Raw genomic sequence first — 20,123 nt, forward strand, 5'->3', positions numbered from 1 at the left:
TAATCTGTCCCTGGCTCCTAATGATGCAGTTGGTAATAGGATTGTGGCTTCCCTCTGGGGCAGCTCAAAGGCCATGGCTGTGGGGCTGGTGACTGGTGCTTAGCAACTCTGCCCACCTGCCTGCTGAGCAGCTGGAGCCTCTGGCTGGGACCCTGTGCCCTTAGCTGGCCTCACGTGCATGGAATGGTGCTGTGCCCCGTGCCAGCAGGCTGGGCTCACCATGGTGCCAGGTGCCATCCTGGCACGAGGGAGGGACGTGTGCAAGCAAAATGGCCTGCTCATCCTGTCTGTGCTATCCGTCACCGTGGGCTGCCTTCTTGGCTTCTTCCTGAGGACCCGTCGCCTCTCACCACAGGTCAGCCACCCAGAGCTTCTCCGGGGGACTCCATGGAGGAGGGGTATGTGGGCCCTAGGGATCTGGGAGTCACGGTCCCCCTCCATGGCTCATGGATGACATGATGGTGGGGGAGCCACTTTGCCTCTCTGGGTCCCCGTCTTCTCATCTGTAGCAGGGGTGCAGGACTAGAGCGAGATCTGATAAAATGGTGGAGGAAGTGGTTACAGATGGCATCACCAGGTGAGCGAGAGGCCAGGACGTGGACGTGGCACTAGGATGACCACAGGGTGAAGAGGCACGGGAGCGGGAGCCGGGGCCTGGGAGAGCGCGGAGCAGGCATCAGAGAGTACCTCCTACAGCAGCCCACACAATAGAGACCCAGGAAGGTATTGGGGGCAGAAGAACAGCTGGAGCCAGACGCAGGCCCTTAAAAGGTTTGGGTGCGTGTGGAGCAGGCTGTTCAGGGCAGCCAGAACACTCACTCAGGGCCCTGGGGAACTGGCACAAGCACAAGCGGCTTGGGCAGGGGCTGAAGGGGCCAGATCTCAGCCTGGAGAGATCATCTGGTGCTGAGTGCAGGGATGAGGGAGTGGTGGGACAGGCAGGGGCCAGGTCAGGAGGTGGCTACGTGGGGGAGACCTGACAGCACCTGGGAGAACTGTCTCCAAAAGAGGAGTCTCCAGGATGTGGCAGCGGATTGGATGCGGGGCTGGGAATCAGGGCAGGTTTCCTCCCCAGCCCCCACCCCTGGGGTTCTGGCCTGTGTAACTACAAGGGGACGATGCCTTGCCTGGGCAAGGCTCCTTTCCCTCTTGGGACCAGTCTCCCACAGGACAGGGAGGGACGCTCACATGGCACTGAAGGAAAGATGATGCTGAGCCTTGTTAAAACAGTAAGGGTTGCCGGGATAGGTGTCAAGACCGTGGGAATAGGGGAAAGAGATCAGGCCCAAGTCTGAGACGACAATGACGGCTGGGGACTCACAGCCAATGAGCCTAGAGGGGGGGTAATCAATAGGCAATTGCTAAGAGGAGCCGTGGAGGGTGGGGAGCTTCTGCTGAAGTTAACGAGGGGGTATCCCCCATCCTCCCTAAACTGATGTAGCACAAGTTTTGCTGTGACTGGGCCAGGCAGGCCAAAGACAAGGCCCACGGATGAGTCCTGGCCAAAAACAGGGCCCCCAGTAGCCAGCCTAATGTTTGTTCAAGGAGGAGAAGTGTTTGTCGCTGGGCTCCTGGAAGATCCCTCATTTCCTAAAATTCCTCTTCCTGAAGCTCACCCACACCTAAAGTGATTGTCACCTGGGGCTCAAGGCATCAGATGCTGCCTTTCCTGAAAAGGGAAACAACCCCTCCCTGAGAACCCAGCCCCTATGACTAGAGTAACACTATTGAGGGTTGGCCCTAGGCAGGATCCTAGCTCCTTTCTGGGCCTCATTTTCCTCATCTGGAGTGTGGGGCACTAGATATCTACTAGAATTGTTGCGAGGATAAACAAGCACTCATCAATGCCTGGCACACATGGCACTGAGGGGCTGGTACTTGCTCCTCCCTCCTTTATCTACCTGTCCAAGTCCTACCTGTGTCAAGAGCCAGCTCATATTCCATATCTTATAAAAGTTCTTCCAGACCTGCCCCCACCTGATATAATACTCTGCTCCCACGCTCGCCCCCTGCTCAGCTGCTGGCTGTCCTGCTTCAGAGGCATTTGTGCAGGTGTCCATCGCTTCCATCAGATTTTGACTTGCTGAATATCACATGTTCTTGCATGAGCCAAAATGTGAGTCTAGCTCAGTGTTTGTCACAGAGAGAAGCTGAATTAAACCGGCCACAGCACAAGCAATCTGCAATCTACTTTCTTTAATTTCCCTGAGCAACAAAAAATATATTTCCTGCAGGAAGATTATTTTGTGAAAACAAATTGGAATGCTTATTATTAAAAGCCAAGCTCATCTGGGGCCTCTTTTGCCAAAGCTGCCTGCCCCATCTGCTTGGAAATGCAAATGTGTTCCGGTCTGGATTAACCTGCCAGATAAACTGAAGAAGGGATGTGGAGTCTTAGAACAGTTATTTGGCAGGAATTGGCTTTCTCAGCATCTTACTTTGAAATCCAGGAGTTGTTTCTATGATCTCGGCCTGTGACTCAGAAACTAAACCCTTCTTATTTTGTAAGCTTATGCAACAGGCAAAAGTTGTAAACAATTTGGAAAATGGAAGAATGTCCTACTTGTGAAAAGAATTTTCAAAACCACAAATTTTATCTTTGGAAATAGTATCTCATTTTAAAATATAGATCATTTTGAGGGGCACCTGGGTGGCTCAGTCGGTTAAACATTCATTTTGGCTCAGGTCATGATCACTGTGTTGTGAGATAGAGCACCATGTTGGGCTATGCACTGGGCATGGAGCCTGCTTCAGATTCTCTTTCTCTCTGTCTCCCTCCCCTCCCTGCACATGCACGTGCATTTTCTCTCTTTCCCCTTCTCTAAAAATAAATTTAAAAAAAAAAGATAGTTTTTAAAAAGATTTTATTTATCCATGACAGACACAGAGAGGCAGAGACATAGGCAGAGGGAGAAGCAGTTCCTCTCAGGGAGCCCGATGTGAGACTCAATCCTGGGACTCAGGATCATGCCCTGAGTCAAAGCCAGACGCCCAACTGCTGAGCCACCCTGGCATTCTTGAAATAAAGATCATTTTAAAGTGTTTCAGTGAAACCATAGTGAATTTACAATTGCATTCATTTTCCTTTCCTTCCTGGAATTCCACTAAAATTATAGTAATGGGATTTTTTTAAACATGTAAACTCCCAAGAGAATATAAAAGGAGACAATTGAGAAAAGAAGTTGAGGGAGTACCATAGGAAGTGGATTGAGTTGAATGATCTCTCTTAGTAGAGCATAGGAAACTAAAACTTGAATCTATAGAAGCAGATACCAGGTCAGTTTGGCTTGGAGAATTCCAGAAAGGTTCTGCCCTTGAAAGTACACAGAGCTACAGGAGGCCACATGACATAAGGAGGTGAAGTCAGGGACATTGGTTGGAACTTTGAAATTGGAGCAGTTAGTTAAGCCTTCCAATTCATGTAATTAAGGGACTCCTCATCCATCCATCTCTACTGCCCTGCCTGCCCCAAGGAGCCAGAGAAGCGTGACCTAGGGAATAGGTGACCTGTGTGTGTTGGAGTCAGGGAGGTAATGAGGCACATACATCCCACAAATTAGTGGACATCTGCATTCGAGGGTGGGATCCCCATAAGACTGTTGTCAGCTAGGCTTAGGCACAGCCTCACCCCCTAGTTGGGGCTAAGAAGAGACTTCTTACTGAGCCTCAGGGAAAAGATCTCCAAATTCTGCTATAAAGGGGATTCCTCCCCCATCCTATCCAGAGTAAAAAAGTCAGACTGTCACCCATCACTTTTCCTTGAGGGACATCACTTGACAAGTTCCACTCATGCACACAGAAATTTAGTGTCTCACACTTACATATGAGCAGAAAGCCAAAGTCAAAGCTTCTAACAGAAACACAGAGACTAAACAAACAGAAAAGATGGTCTCTAATGAAGCAGAGACAATGCAGGAAATAGAAGAATAATTTTAAAGTCTTGCCTTAAGTTCTTCAGAGATGTGAGAGAAGATATAGTGGCCATAAAACAGAACAGGATGTGAGATTAAAATGTCAATAGCTAGGATAAAGTTGCAAAAATCTCCCAGAAAGTAAAGCAAACTGAGATGAAAATAGAAGAAAATCAGAGGTGTCCAACATCCAAACTCTCTAATTATTTAGAGAGAGCTAACAGAAAAAAATAGAGAGAAAAATTTCCGAGAGCATATTTCACTTTTTTCAGAAGTGAAAAGTATGCACAGCACTCTGAATTTTCTTTTTAAAAGAAAGAAAGAAGAAAATCTCATGCCGTGGTACATCACCATGAAAATTACGGAAAACTGGAAATTCACTGATAGTCCTTAAACGGTTCTGAGGGAATAAAACAAGTCTCCACCAAGGAATAGGAAGAATGGCTCCAAACATCATAAGTGACACTAGAATCTAGAAGACAAAGGTAAATGCCTTTGAAATTTGGAGGGAAAATTCTTTCAAACTAAGAATCTTAAATATGGCCAGACTACCAGAGGTAAGCATAGAATAAAGGCATTTATGCTCATGTGAGGACTCAAAAGTTTCTCTCCCATTCACCCTTATTTTGTAAAGATTTTCTGGAGCATTGGGAAATGATAGTAGAATAGGACAAGGAGGCCTGATTTCTGGTCCTGCATTGTCACTGCTAAGTTCTCTCTATCTCTTGGCTCAGCTGGACTAGAAGATCTTTAAAACCCCTTCTCAGTACCAAAATTCTATGAGTTGGGCTTTCAAAGTATTAGATCATTAACCAAGTGTTTAGCTTTGGTTTCAAAAAAAAAGAAAGAAAGAAAAAAAAAAAAAAAGATGGTTGCAAGTACAAAAATTTAACTTGGTTGGTGCTTGAAAGTCCCTACAACTGGCCTCACCCCACAACATTACCCTCAGGAACATGACCTCAAGCTAGGTTTGCCAGAAATAGCAAAACTGAATTAAATTAAATTAAATTAAGAAATTTAAACCCCACAAAACAACAAAATTTGTTGTTCATCTGAAATTCAAATTTAACTGGACTTAGTGGCCTCTTCTACTTCAGCTGTAGGTTTGGTCAAGGGACTCTGGAGACAGCTGATGGGGGGCACAGACTGGGTTCCCTAATCCAAGGCCCCACGGATGGGCCTGTGAGGAAGTTGAATACAAGAACTTTGCCTGGTAGAAGCTCTTTATTCTGGGTGATGTCTCACCAGCTGCATCTGATTCTCTCTCCTTCAGCATTTTAAACATGAGGATGCTGCTGGGGGTTGGCAAGAACCTGCGATGGTGTGGGGAGGGAAAGGGGAAGGCCCCAGAGAAGGGACCTCAAGAATGCTGTGCTCTGAGTCAGTCTCTTCATAGACCTGACTGAGACCTTCTCCAGGGCAGGAACCCTGCCTCATTCATTCATGATGCCTGGCCAGTGTGGGTTGAATAATGTGTGAACAGTATCCGGCTCTGCCCCCTTGCCGCTTCCTGTCAGCTCCAGGAGATGCACTTCCAGCAGAGTGGGCAGGTGAGCAGTGCAGAGGTTAGGGAGGTTAGGGAGGGGCGACATTATGGTGATTACTGAGCCTTATTCTCATTCCTGGGCTCTGCAGGGTGCTTTATGTGCCTCCCTTCATGTAAGCCTCCCAACATCTTACAAAGTGAAAACTCAGAGAGGTCGAGTAACTTGCCTAAGGCCACACAGCTAATTCTAGGGGGTCAAGATCAGAAGAACCCAAGGCTGTTTGGCTCCAAAGCCGGCACTTTCTCCCGGACTCTGCAGTCCAAGTGCTACACAGGAGCGCTCGGGTGAAACAGGGCTGTGAAGACCGTAAAGAAACTCTGAAGTCAGTGCCACCTGCTCTAACCCCAGTTCCTCCTGTATTTACAGGAAATTAGTTATTTCCAGTTTCCTGGAGAGCTCTTAATGAGGATGTTGAAGATGCTGATCCTACCACTGGTGGTCTCCAGGTGAGGAAGGGGCAGGTGTTTGGCTGGGAGGTCAGGGCTGGCAGGGGAGAGGGTTCTGTCTGGACTCGGTAGGCGCCACACTCTGGCTGTGGGGGGCTGGCCTGTGACCACAGGCCCTGGGAACAGTGTGACTGTGGGGTCTCTGTGGTCACTAGGATGTGGCACAGGCCATAAGTTGGTGGTCCCGCTTATTCCAGTGCCGTTCAATGGACTTTTCTGTGACTTGAACAAATGTTGTGGTATCATGGGACATGACCCGACTCCCGGATAGCTCAGGACCAAGGAGGGCAGGGATTGCTTCCCAGCGTGGGGCTCTCTATGGTCACTGCAGCAGTACGTGGGGAAAGACCAGGGAGGCGCTTGTGACATGATATCTTGGCTCAGCTGTGCAACCTTGGGCAGGTTCCCAGACTCCCTTGAGCTTCAGTTTCCTCATCTGCCAAGTGAGAATAATACGCCTTACTCCAAGTGGTTGTTGCAAGGACTGCCTGGGGCTATATAGATTTGCATGTGCTAGGTGTTGGGGGTCAGGGGCCTGGGTCACAGGGTGTGAGGGAGGGTAAAGGTGAAGCTGGGGGCAGGGTGTCCTTGCTCAAGCATGAAAGGCCTTGTAAGCAGGCTAAAGAATTCACACTTTACTCCCTGAGGGAAGACCCCTGGAAATCATTGTCCCCTGCCACTGACATGCTGGGCCACCTAGAGCCAGCCCCACCCCTCTCTGGGCCTCAGATTTCCCCATGTGGACCTGGCCACTCCAGGAGTTGAGAGCCCTTCTTTGCTCTGAGGCTGTGGGTTGGGAATCCTCACCTCCCGGGACTTCTGTGCAGGGAGGCTTGTGGACACACCTCCGAGTCCTGTGTGTGTGTTGGTTGGGGGGTCATGGGCTCTGTCCCCTGGGGCAGGGACATCCTGAGCAGTGAGCTGGCTCCTCCCCCGCTTTCCTTCCAGTGCGGGGAAGGCCTGTTCATGGTCCCCTCTGCTCCGCTCCCTTCGGGGACAGGCGCTTTGTCAGGTACAGCTCAGCTTCACTTCCCGCAGGCAGCAGGTAGGGCTCTCAGGACTCAGCCTCCAAGGATCCTGCTTGAAAGGCTGCCTCCCTCCCTCCAAAAGCTTTCCCTGACTCTGCAACCCGCTCCAGTTGTTGTCTCTTTATGCATCTTTTGAGTCACTCACCGAGTCAGTGAATCTGTGAGGATCACCAGTAGCTCCCATGTTGCTAAATCCAAAGGCCACTGGGTTCCTGCTCTCCGTGACTTTTCTCCACAGCAGCTGATGCACTTGACAGAGCAGCTGATCTCACTTTGGCTCTTGAAATCCTCCTCCAGCTGCCTCCTCCCCAGTCCCTCTTCCTCTACTCGACTTCTGCTTGTGTGGTCGCTTCCTAGGACTTCCCCTCCTCAGCTTTGACATACACCCTGCAGACCCAGAGCTCCCAGGTACAGACCCACCCACCGTGGGGGCCTCTCATCTGAGCACCACCTCTCCCCCATCTGACATCTCCCTTGGATGTTTAACAAGTGTCTCAAATAGTGTAAGCAATTTGAGATTATACCCTGCAAACCAGTTCCTTCTCCTGTTTCTGGCAGCATCATTCACCCAGCTCTTCGCACCCTTTCTTATTCGCTTCCCCCGCCCACTACCAGTCAGTGATCAGTAACTGCTCTGGCTCTTCCTCCGGAATCCAAGCCAGCTTCATCCCCTCCACGCAGGGCCCACACTCCGCAGTCACCTCAGTGGCCCTCTTGCTTCTGTTCTTGTTCTCCACCCACTCTCCCACTCCAACCTCTGGAAGGGCCCTCTGGGCTGTGCTTTTCATGAACCTAAAACCCACTGATGGCTGCAATAGCATTTAGAACAAACCCTTCCACCCTTACCTTGGTCTCAGAGGCCCTGCACCATCCTCCCCTTCCTGCACCGCACTTCATCCCAGGCCCCACTCACTCTGGTCCCGTTGGCCTGGTCGACCAGACCAACCCCTCCACCATCTCAGGGTCTCCACACATGCTGTTCCTTCTGCCTACAACACACTTCCCCACCATTTACGTCTCTTCCTCCTCCTCTTCCGTTAGATCTCCATTTCCACATGCCTGTCTTAGAAAGGCCTGCCCCACCCGTCCCCACTCAACACCACCCTCACTTGGCCTCACCAAGCCCTGCTCCCTTCTCTGCATAGCACTCACCATACTTTGTTATCCTGTGTGCATTCACTTGTTCCCTAGTTCCTTCAACTCCCACAGGCGTGCACACTCTGTAAAGGCAGGGATAGTCTTCCATAGAGGTTCCACTCTAAGTCTGGCCAAGTGCCTGGTGCATAGTCAGTCTCCTTAACACTTGTCAGGTGAATTGGGGAAACAATCAACAATCATGTGTTGTGTTCCCATGGTGCTTGGCCCTGGAGATACAGAGCCGGCTGAGGATCAGTCCCCGAGGAGCTCATGGGCTGTGAGGGAGATAGACGGGAAAACACAAGGTTACAGGACGTCTACATAAGTGTGTTCATGGAGGAAGCACAAGAGTCTTTTTCTCTCTACCACCTCCCACCCCCACCCCGGCCCCAGGTTTATTCTGATATAAGTGCAGGACTCCTGTCAGGCAGCTTTGCTGACCTTGACTGTTGACCATCCTAATGCCTGGGCATTGCTTCTTAGAACAGAAACACCTCACAGACAGAGGCTCTGGCATGGACCTGGAGTCACATAGGCCTGGGGTCCTGCCCTGGCCCTACCATTGCCTGACTGTGTGGCCTTGAGCACGTCATTTAACTTTTATTATTATTTTTTTTTCATTTAACTTTTAAAAAGTCCTGGAGTCAAGGATGCCTGGGTGGCTCAGTTGATCGAGCATCCATTCTTGATCTCAGCTCAGGTCTTCATCTCAGTGTTGTGGGTTCAAGCTCCATGTTGGGAGACTACTTTAAAAAAAAAAATCCTGGAGTCAGAGTCAGAAGCCAGGGTCCTGGACCTGCTTCTGCCACAATTATTATGTGATCTTAGGTAAGGCACCCTCACTCTGGGCCTTGGTTTATCCAGCTTACCTAGTGACTAAGGGCCTGTCTAGCTCTCCAAATCCTGGCTCTCAAACCCAGTCTTTCTCCACCAGATGAAAGTGCTTTCTCCTCACTGGGAATGGAATGTGGTATTAACTTGAGAAAAGCCAGTGTGTGTTCACACATTTCCTTTGTTTATGATACAGTTTGGGCTGGTGCAGAGCAACCGTGTCACTGAAAAATGGAAGTGCCTTAACATTTTCCTGCTAAGGGAGAATTAAACCTTCTTGGGGGTGGGGGTTAGGAATTAGACATTTCTGAGTCCTCAACCCTCCATCCCTGGCCTCGTCTTCCTTTGGCTTTAACTGATTGGTAATCCATCCATCATCCAACAGTCTCCCACAGTTTCCTTTCCTCCTGCCCAGTTCCGAGCTGGCAATCCCGGTCCTCAAGGAGCAACCACTCTGGTGTGGCGGTCATCACTTAGGGTAGAGCAAAATCCCCAGAGCTGCTTTGATAATTCAGATGTCAGGCTTCACACCGGGCTTACTAAACCAGACCTGCCAAAGGGGCCCAGGCAGGGGTTTGCTTTAAACTTTCCACAAGTGTTCTAATGGTTCAACAAAACGAAATGAAACAACCCTAATTTCTTGGAATCAAGCATTTGGGTGGATGGCTAAAGAGCTTGGTGTGAGGGCTACTGCTCCTCAGTCTCTGGGAGCTCCAGGCTGTAACCCCAGGGCACAGGGATTTTTCTGCAGTATAATCGCTCCAGGGCAGCAGGAGGATCCATATTAAGGCACATTTGCTTCTAGTTCCAATAACTGGCAATTCTGAGCCCCAAAGCCCGGCACCCATGATTCTAGATGCTCCCACCTCTTTTCCAGCAGAACCTGCCACCCTGTTCTTACTCCAGGTCCCCAGAATCAGGCTGGTTACCTCATTGGTCCCTTAGTGTGCCACCTGCTTTTCTTCTTCATGCCTTTGCTCATGTTGTCCCTTCTTCCTTGAATGCCCTCTTCTCTTCCTAATTAAAGTCCCACTCTGCATTCAAGGCCTAGCTCAAGGTTCTTCTGAAGTCCTCCCAGCTTTTCTATGGATGATGACCTGTCCGCACCGTGGATGCTGCCCATACCCTGGATGTACTCAGTATTGTTAGTGAAATGAATTCACAGTCACAGCTGGCATACTGCATGACAGGGTACAGACCCCCTGTTTTTATATAGTAGTGACATAGAGATAAATCAGCATTCTGATCTGAACTAGCCACTCCTACTGCTGGCTAAGAATTCCCTCTGCCAAGGTCACCAGTCACCACGGCCCCTCTGAGGAGAAGGACCAGATACATCCCGGTGTTGTTCTGTGAGATCCTGGGAGGGGCGTCAGGTTCATTTTCCCCCTTGCCAATGGTGGTGGTCAAGGTAACAGATTTTTGCAGGAGATGAAAAACTAATAGACAAGCAAAGAGGGATGCTGAGATGTAAAGAAGTCTGGGTAGCAATGGTGGAAAGGTGACACAAAGGATGAAAAGACCCTGTGCCGGCCTTAAAGGGTCTCACCATCTGGCAGGGGCACAGTCACAGAGACACTTTGTTTTAGAGAAAGTAGGCCCAGCTAGGGGGAGTTAAGGCCAGCAGCTTGGGTTGGAGCTCAGCTCAGGCAGTCTGCCCACAGTCCTGCATCTTCCAGCTCTTGGACATCTTTTCTCTAGAATCCACTCCAAAATGGCACTGGCCTAAGCCCCTTCCTCAGAGGGCACATGACAGTCCCACTGAGGGCCACCTCCCATGGGCCTGGTGTGGCTTCGTAAGCCCCAATGAGTGTGGTGAGGCCCCAGTGCCAGCAGGCATGGCTGAGAATCTTCAGGACACTCCAGGGGAAGAACTGGGGCTTTGGAGTCACTCACTGGGGGTATGAACCTAACCAAGTCTCTCAGCTTCTGAGGCTTAGTGACCTTCCCTATGAAATAGGAAGAACACCCATCTCCCTTCTGAGAATGAAATAAGATGTCCTTGGAGCACCCAGTGTAGCTCCTGATACATGATAAATGCCACCTGTTTTTTTCTGACTCATGAAAGCTTCATCAGGCTTCTCCCAAGGTGCAGATGAGATGTTTCATGAAACCCTTCACCTCGGTTTCTGCTCTCAGGCAATCCCTTCAGGTGACCCCTGCCTTCTTCATGCTTTTATTTAGTACCTGCAGCGTACTCGTCACTCCCTCTGGGAAGCCTCTCTGGGCTCAGGCACACTTGGGAACACTGATACACACCTGTGTGCTGCAGTCCTGCATCTCAGTCCTGCACACCTGTGTTCTCAGTGGCCTTCGCAGGAGGATAGATTAGGTACTCTGTGTGTCCACGTGACACACACATGTTGCCTGTGCCCCATGCTAGGGCTGTTGAAATCGCCTCATCCTCCAGGAATGCCTAGTGCTCACTGCCTCTTGCTTTCCTCTGCCCTCACATTTCTGCCACTAGTCAGAGGATAGCCTTTGCCTATCTCCCATCCACACACATATCCCTCGCTTCAAACAGGGCACAAATGTAGCAATTTCACTGACAGTCGGGAGCAAGATCATGCTCGAGGATTATATTGAGAAATATAAGCCCTTCAGCCATCTCTTGGTTCCATCTCTCTGTATATTAGTTATCAATTACTGTGGATCAAATTACCACAAACTTAGCTCTATCTTACCTACCACTTTCCGTAGGTCAGAAGCCCAGGCCTGGCTCAGTTGGATCCTCTGCTTGGGGTCTCAGGAGGCCGCAATCCAAGTGTAAGCTGAGCTGTGTTCTTATCTGAAGGCTTGGCCAGGGAAGCATCTATTTCCAAGCTCATCTGGGTCATTGGCAGAAGCCATTTCCTTGTGGCTATTTGTCTGAAGGCCCAGCTTCTTAACGGCTATGAGCTGGAGGCCACCCTCAGGTCCTAGAGGCTACCGGCAGTTCCCTGCCTTCTGGCCCCTTCCAAAGGCAATTCCCCAAATGGCTTTCTGCTTCCTAAGGCCAAGAGGAGGATCTCTAACTCTCCAGCCTTCTGAGACAGTCATGTACCATAGCATGGGAGTGACATCCCATCACCTCTGTCATATTCTATTGGTTAGAGGCAAGTCACAGATTCCATCTACACTTAGGGAGGGAGATTATGCAAGGGCATGGATCACTGGAGGATCAACACAGGGTATCCATCTCTTTCTTTCTCTCTCCCTACCTTCCTTCTCTCTACCCCTATTCCAAGACCAGCCAGAAATTCTATCCTCCTTGTCTTTCAAAAGTGACCTCTAGTCATGCCCTGTTCCTGGCAGGGGGTGGGGTGGAGATGCTGCTCAGCTTCTGGACCACATGCCTCATCAAGGAGTTTCTTTCAAACACAAACCACTCTCTTATCATAAATGAATTCTGAAGAAAATGAATTCCTCTAACCCTTTTACAGGGCCATCACAGGGTCTGCTATACAGTAGGTGCCTAATAAATGAGTTTTAAATGAGTAAAGAGCAGGGGAAGGGCAGCTAAGGCAGGATTCAGGGAAGTTTCATGACCAACATTTGAACTGACCCTCGGAGGGTGGTTAGGAGTTGCCTTTTAAAGATGATTTTGTACTTTAAAAAATTCTATAATTATAAACATTTTAGACAATCAAAAAAGATCCTCCCATCCTCCCACAATCCTAATTCTGCTACTGTTATTTTTTCCCTCTAAATATTTGCTCTTATCATTCTTAGTAGTGAATCACCAGGCCCAGAATGTAGTCCTTGGCAGACTGGTTCAGAAGCTTACCCTCATCTGAGCCTCTGAGCTGGTCAGGCCAGTCCTCTGATGCTGGGAAGAAGCAACCAAAAAACAAGATGTCAATTCATTCGTTCACAGAGATGAATACAATTGCCAGGGAGGACAGGTGCACACAGTCTCTGGCCAGAGCATTTCTCCCTGTAGGCTCACCACCTGGGGAACCCACTGGTTAAATGTTTGCTGGCAGGACAATCTAATTTTTTAAATATACAGCCAGTGGGACTCCGGGTCTGCATTTTAACTCATTCCTGGGTCCCACCCGGTGGAATGCCATCGTATGTGCATTTAACTTAAGCAAATTTGATTACACATGCTGTGGAAAACAAAGAAAAAGAATGTAAAGGAGGCAGGAGGCTGCCCCCATTCAGAGAACTGTGCTCCTGAGCAAGCTGCCATTAGGAGCGGTGGCCGTGCTTCGCACTAAGCCAGTCTCTGTTCCCATGTGCCTCTCAAGGTGTGAGCATCTCCCTGCAGCAGTTGTGATGCTAGGCCCTGCAGAGAAAGGTTGGGGATTTTTTTCTTTACATCGTGGCTTCTGAGTGTGTGCTGACTGCTCCTGCTGGGGTTCACCTCAAGAAACAGCAACCTATTTCACAGCCAGGAAGAAAACTGTCTTGAGTGAACTTAAATAAAATTTTTCCTACTCAACTTATGGTTGATTTATAGGATCTCCGAGGCACATTTTACTAAACTTGGCTTTTCCTTTCTGTACTGACTTCAGAATTGAATATGCCAAATAAGGGCCTGCTCCGCTATATAGCGGGAAGCCTAACATCTTCCTCTTTTGAGGCTTGTACTGATGCACTTTCCATAACTCTACATGAAGATTTTTTTTTCTCATGAGAGACACAGAAAAAGAGGCAGAGAGACAGGCAGAGGGAGAAGCAGGTTGCTGCAGGGAGCCTGATGCGGCACTCGATTCCAGGACCCTGGGATCATGACCTGAGCCAAAGGCAGGTACTCAGTCACTGAGCCACCCAGTGTCCCTGCATGAAGATAGATCTTAGGGTCTCAAGGTCTTGAGGTGTCTCCATCAAACCACAGAAGTCTCTCCTTTCCCTTGAACTAACTGTGCCTTCTTACCTTATATTTTCCATTTGAAATTTTTTTTTGAAGATTTTATTTATTTGAGAAAGAGAGAGCACAAGCAGGGGGAACGGGAAAGGGAGAAGCGGGCTCCCCGCCGAGCACGAGCAGGGAGCCTGAAGCAGGGCTCAATCCTGGGATCCTGGGTTCATGACCTGAGCCACAGACAGACACTTAACCCACCAAACCATTCATGCACCCCTGAAAATGTTTTCTAAAAATGAAATTAGCTGCAAGATTAGCTGTCTTTACTCATGGACATGGAAGCCTCAAAATTTAGAAAATCCTGCCTCCCCTTGCATAGGAAGAGTCTGATGGTTAGGACCTGTTGCAGCACAGTCATGTCCTTGAACTAGGCCCCTCTCCCATGGGTGGTGCTTGGGTGGGTCCCAAGTGCTTTGCTGCTCTCAGCTCTCCATGCCCCACTGCTGACTGATCCCATGCTAATCACTCCTCTTCCACTAGAAAAGTCAAATCTTTGGAGCCTTGGGGGCCTTCCTTTCCCATTTTCTCTCAGCAATAGCACCTGTCACTACTCTGATCCCTTTTGCTTTTAATTTATTGTTTATCCCAAAGGGCATTGGCAACTTTCTGTTCCTTTACAATCTTGGAGGAGACATTACTGTAACTTCTGCAAAAATAAGTCTATGTGTTTCTTCTTTTTTTTTTTTTCCTTTTACATTTAATGTGATGTTATAAGAATTGCCCACGCTGCACCTCCTCTCTATAATCTTGTTTTCATCTTCCACTCAGGCCGGAGTAGAGGTTGGGAAACGCTTTTTCTTTCCCAGGACATTTAGGGTGTTGCTGGATGTCCTCCTGGAGCATCACTGTGTCTCACGACTCTGGAGTTCCCTCAAGTTCTGTTATTGACCACACTCTTGGCTTCAGCCATAGAATAGACACAATGCCATCAGCTGACTTACAAAGTCATTCCCAGCAGGTGCTTTTTTATTTTTATTTTTTGGTGGCCCATCAAGCCCTGAAATGGGCTGGAGTTTGCTTCTAAGCTTGGGAAGTCAACTGCACCTTGTTTTCACTTACCCCCAGACAAGCGACACCAGGAAGCAGGGGTAGGTCAGACCAGCATCTGGATCCAGCGAGGGCCTCCAATTCTCCGCTTGTTCTTTGCCAAACCCTCCTCTCCCCTCATTCTTCAATTTCTAAAACCAGGCATCATTCAAGGGAAACTGAATCCATGTGTTTGTGATTCACCGATGCCGAACATGGCAGAGTGTTTTGTAAGCTTCACATCATAGCAAAGAAATCCAAGTGCGTGTGTGGGTTCCTGGGGGACTGCGTGGTGCGTGTCTTTACCTGTGTGTGGTGTGCGCGTACGTGTGTGTACATGCATTCCTGCGTATGTGTTGTTTTCCTTTCTGCTCCTTGTAAGAATTTTAAGCTGATTTTTCTTAGAATCAGGAAATCATGTTTGGCCAAAGAAACCTAATACTCCCTTCTCCCCCTTCCTGAGGAACTCTAGCTTGGCAGAAAACACCCAAACACCCACGTTCTAACTTATTGGAGAAGGTCCTGGGCCGAGCAGCCGTTGGAGTCTGGTTCAGGAGCCAGGTGGGGGTGGGGGCAGCTGCACACAGTGAGTGGGAGACATGGGGAATAGGCAGCCTGTGCCCTGGCTCTGCCCTCCCGCCATGGGGCAACTTCTCTTAGCAGAGCTCTGCTGGCCTCTCTGATGGGAGCCCTGGGATCTGTCTTTGGCCCTCTTGCCCCATCAGCTGACCGCCTTACTCATCAGGAAGGGGAACATGGCCCAGCTGTGGCCTATGGGTGGGGTCAGACCATCAGCCTGGTGACTCTACAAACCTCCCTGGTTTTATCACCCATGAGGACTCCCGTGCTCTTTCCCCCACCCAGGTAGAGAATTCTTACTCAACCTGCAAGGATCCATTTGGCAGCCACCTCCTCTGGGAAACCTAGATTCCCAGGCAGGGGCTAGACCTTGCTTCTGGCCTCTCCCAATCATGGCCATGACCCACGGTCTGTGTGATCTAGTGCAGGTCTCCCCACCAACTGGATGGAGCTCCTTGAGGACCACGAGCCCACCTCATTCATTTCTGGAACCCACAGCACCCAGAGCAAGTGTGCAACATGGGTCAGGCTAGGAACATATCAGAATTTGGGGAGGTGGGGAGGTTTTGAAAAGTTCCCACTTCCCTTCTCCGTAGAGAACCACTGCACTGGAGGGTCTCATTTGACCTGGAGAAAGCCTCACTCGGGCAGCCCAGCCCAAGCCCTCAGTGGAGAGACACCAGGAGCCCCACTGGTGGAGGGAGAGGAGGCAGGAGACCAATGTTCCCTTAGACTCTGGGGGAGGGGGTGGTTGCTCCTTCCTCTGGCATGGGGCTCCTAACCATGGCATGGTGGCACTGGTCATAACCAGGCATCCCAGGAACTTGTTCCTAATGGTAGAGATGACAGTCTGCACCTGTAGAGCAGAGCGGTGGTCCTCCGGGGGAACACTCTGACTCCCTCACACCTGATAGTCTTTGCTTTGTGGGAAAGAAAGGGGTAGGGGTTCAGCTCTCGCGGAGTTAGGAACTGGACTGGACCCTTATTACACTTGGGAGCACAGCCTTTCTGGGGCAAAGTGGTTGAGAATAGCCAATGATCAGACCATGAGCTCTGAGGGCTGCAGCATCAGCTTCTCCAGCTTTTACTTCTGATTCAGTTCAAGCTTGGTAATTGCACATTACATGGGAGCTTGTTATTTGCAAACCCCAATGAAGCATCGTTCTGGGGCCCAGGGGTCTGCCGGGAGGTAGGGACCTTCAGAGGGCATTTGGGGATGAGAAGGCAGCGGAGTCCCGCTAGCCCCATGCCTGGCTCTGTGCCCACCACCCACCCCACCCTCCTCCTATCCCGCCCCACCTCTGCACCCTGAGCCCCACGGCATCTGAAGGGGAACCAAAGAGCTTCGATCCGTGTAGCTCCAGAGGACAGGGCTGGGCCCAGAGTGGGGAATTCTCTTCCCTGGAGGTGGATTTTGTGGCAGCGGAAAGGACTCTCTAATAAGCATAGCCAGCCCATATAGAGAGGCTGGCAGAGGGTAGTGAGTTCTCTGTCCTCTGAAGTGTGCAAGCAGAGGCGGTAGAGAAATGTGTGCCCTTGCTACGGGGTGCTGGGACCAGATGACCCTGACTTTAGCCAAGTGGGAGTCTGGGCATCCTGCCTCAGGTCTTAGAAGGAGTTGGCTTGCGGGTGCGGGTGTGGCAGAGCCATCTGGGAAGAGTAACATGCACTAACGTGGCACTTGCTGTCAGCTGCGGGGCCTGTCATCTGCTGTGGGGAAGAAAGCAAGCCGTGAGGCTTAGAAGGGCAGAAGGGGTTCTGTGGACCCCCAGATACCTTCTTCCAGCTGCCTTTCTGGTGGGCTCTCCGCAGCTGCAGCCCCAGGCCTGCCTGGAGGAGCCTCCCTGACGGGTCAGCTGAGGCCAGAGCCTCGGGGCTCAGGGCTCCTTCCTGCCTCTGGCATCCCAGTGCCAGGATGCTGTGACTATGAATGTCGTCATGCTAGTAAACCAGGGTTTGAATCTTATCTGGTGGCCTCAGCAAGTTGCTTGCACACCTACAGGCACCAGGAGCTCACTACTGCTCAGGGTGGCCCGTTCCAGGGCAGAAAGTTATTCCTGGTGCTGAGCTGAGCGCTCCTTCCCTGCGGCTTTGCCCAGCAATCCCAGCAATCTCCAGGTCTACTGTGCCGCCTCCTCCACAGCCCCTGCCCCTCAGCTGCTCCCCAGGCCTGCATCCCTGTCACCACTGCCTACCCCTGCTGCAAGACGCACGCCTCCCTCCCCTGTCCTTTTCCCAGCAGGTCCCAATGTCAGGGTGAGTCCTTCCTGGCCTCCTCGACAAGCTCCCCAGGTTTCTGACCCCACAGGCAGAGGGCCACCAGTCCTTTGGCAGCCCCATTCCCTGGGTGACTCAGCAAGCTGCCAGCAAACAAACCCCAAAGTCCCCTTCCCATGTGCTGCTGCGGTGGCTCAACAACCCCCGACCCCCGCCCGTGCTCTCCCAGTTGTGGAAGCTAGGTCTGGCCCAACACATATCCGGGCTCAGTTTTATCATGTCAGAATTGGCCCTTGGTCCCAACCTGCCGGGATCTGCCTAAGTCCCAGCTTCTTTGTCCAGCACACAAGCTGTTCCTACCAGCTTGCTGTCCTCTGTAAATCTGACCGCATGCTGTCATGGCCTTGGCCGAGCCATTAATAAAAATGACCAGGAAGGAGAGGCTGAAAGAATCGCCTGGAAGCACACACCTCCAGGGACCCTCTCAGATTGTCCTCACTCAGGACAGGGCACTGCCTGGGACGGTCCCTTCCAAAAGTTCCCATCTCCTCCCAAAACTCCTGGTGCCACCTACCTCAGTATCACACAGACATATGGTGCCAGGGTTATTTTCCGAAACCTGGCAAGGGGACCAAAGCTGGTCTAGGTGACTTGTCCTCAGAGAGCCCACCATGGACAATTACGGTCGTTAGAGTTAAGCTGATCTTTTAACAGTGTCATCTAGACTTACACTGTGGTTTAACATCACACAGGGCAACACACCTGCACCCAGGCTGGGCCAGGCCCTGGGCTCTGAGGGCTGGGAACTGAGCCAGAGTCAGCCCTCCATCCACAGGGGCAGGCAGTCACAGAAGGGACAAAACATCATGACATTGGAGAGCAAATGCTAATAATTGGAAGGTATTGAATATTATGAGGTACCAGGCACTGTTCTAAACCTAGGTTAACCCTCATAACGAACCATCATTACCTCTATTCTATCCTCCAGTGGAAACGGAGGCAGGCAGAGGTTCAGGAACTCGGCCTAGGGGTCCCAGTCATGGAGGGATACAGGTGGGGCCTCCAGGAGCTGCCTAGACCAGCCAGTGGGCTCCAAGGGGCCTTCGGAGGGAGGTGGTGCCCCAGCGGAGCCACAAAAGATGAGCAGCAGTAGGAAGGGGGAGAAGGCAGGCAGGAGGAGCAGGGGCAGGGGACTGGGCTCCTGTGAGGGCAGTGGGGAACCTCCAAGGACTGGAGGTGGGTGGGGGCGGGGGGTGGCCTGCAGTCCAAGGAGTCTGTCCATGGCCACAGTGAGGTGCACAGGCGGCAGTGGGTGCCTCCCAGCGTCGGGTGGGGTCAGCGGCTGGTGTGAGGTGAGGTGGACCAGGTGAGGGCCAGGAAACAGCGTCTTTGTCCCTCCTTGGGGAGCCTGGCAGCCACAGCCCCCCACTTCCATCCCCCCACGCCCACCCTCACATGTGGAGCGGTTACCAGATGGAGCTGAGCCCCCTCCCCAGTCACTGCAGTCTCTTAGTCCACAACCCCTGGGCTCTGGGTGGTGGCCGTAGGACTCAGGAGGGAGTCTCAGACCTCTCAGTCCCTGAGGCTTTTCCCCAGGGCCCTGAAGGACCATGGCGGCTCCAAGGAGCCCCAGCCAGATTGGGAGCAGGGGAGGGAAGGTTACCTATTCTCTCTTCTCACCATAAATTATGTGCCAGAAGGGCATTGGAGGTCATCCTCATGGAAACTTCCACTCAGTCTAGAAGCCTCCATCTAGCATCTGAACAGGTGGCTGGCCATCCAGGCTCCACTTGGATACCTCCAAAGACGGGGAGCTCACCACCACAGATCCATCATGGGACAAGTCGTCATCTCTAAGAGTTGAACTCTAAAGGCATTACGTGAACTCTGTCACATTAGAATCGTGGTCAGCCAAAACTAGAAGACACTCTTCTTCCATAGCAGTTAAGCCAGCTCAGGATCATGGAGGGGCCCGGGAGCAGGGGAACCCTGCAGTGTTCTGAGTCAGAGACCCCTACAGCTGACCCTACAGCTACTAGCTCCGGGGCTCAGCCAATTATCTCCACCTCCCTGAACTCTCAGTTTCCTTCTGTAACTCAAACTGTGTAGTCCCATAAAGTAGCTACTAGTCACAAGTGGGTTATTGAACCCTTGAAATGTGCCTAGTGCAACTGAGGGGCTTAACTTTTTAAAAAATTAATTTAAAGTAGATTTAACACCTGAAGCAGTGTAAAAATGTTTATATTGATCACACACTGAAATGATAGTATTGTGGATATACTGGGTTAAATAAAGTATTATTAAAATGAATTTCCCTCCCAAAATGAATTTCACTATTTTTTTTTCACTTTTTAAAATGTGACTACTAGGGACATTTAATATTTTACAATTGTGGCCAACATTGTAATTCCATAAGGCAGCACGACTTACGATATTTTTCAAGGATCAAATGAGATGGATGTTCCGGTGTTTGGGGATATCTAAGCTCCAGACAAATTATGGTTTCTGTGGCTGCCAGGTCCTCAAGGGATTGTGTTTTCCACAATGCTCAT

The 20,123-nt window shown here is 50.6% G+C and overlaps 1 protein-coding gene across 1 annotated transcript in view; it reads left to right on the forward strand.

Moving 5' to 3' along the window:
* Positions 1 to 205: 205 nt before the first annotated feature.
* Positions 206 to 20,123, forward strand: part of SLC1A7 (solute carrier family 1 member 7) — a 43,105-nt gene continuing 23,187 nt past the window's right edge. Inside the window, exons 1-2 of the mRNA XM_026007051.2 lie at positions 206 to 355; positions 5,825 to 5,904. Of these exons, the coding sequence (XP_025862836.2) occupies positions 221 to 355; positions 5,825 to 5,904 (215 nt within the window). The 5' untranslated portion in view covers positions 206 to 220. The remainder of the gene's footprint in view (positions 356 to 5,824; positions 5,905 to 20,123) is intronic.

Source organism: Vulpes vulpes, chromosome 12 (genome assembly GCF_048418805.1).
Source record: "Vulpes vulpes isolate BD-2025 chromosome 12, VulVul3, whole genome shotgun sequence".
Lineage (NCBI taxonomy): Eukaryota > Metazoa > Chordata > Mammalia > Carnivora > Canidae > Vulpes > Vulpes vulpes.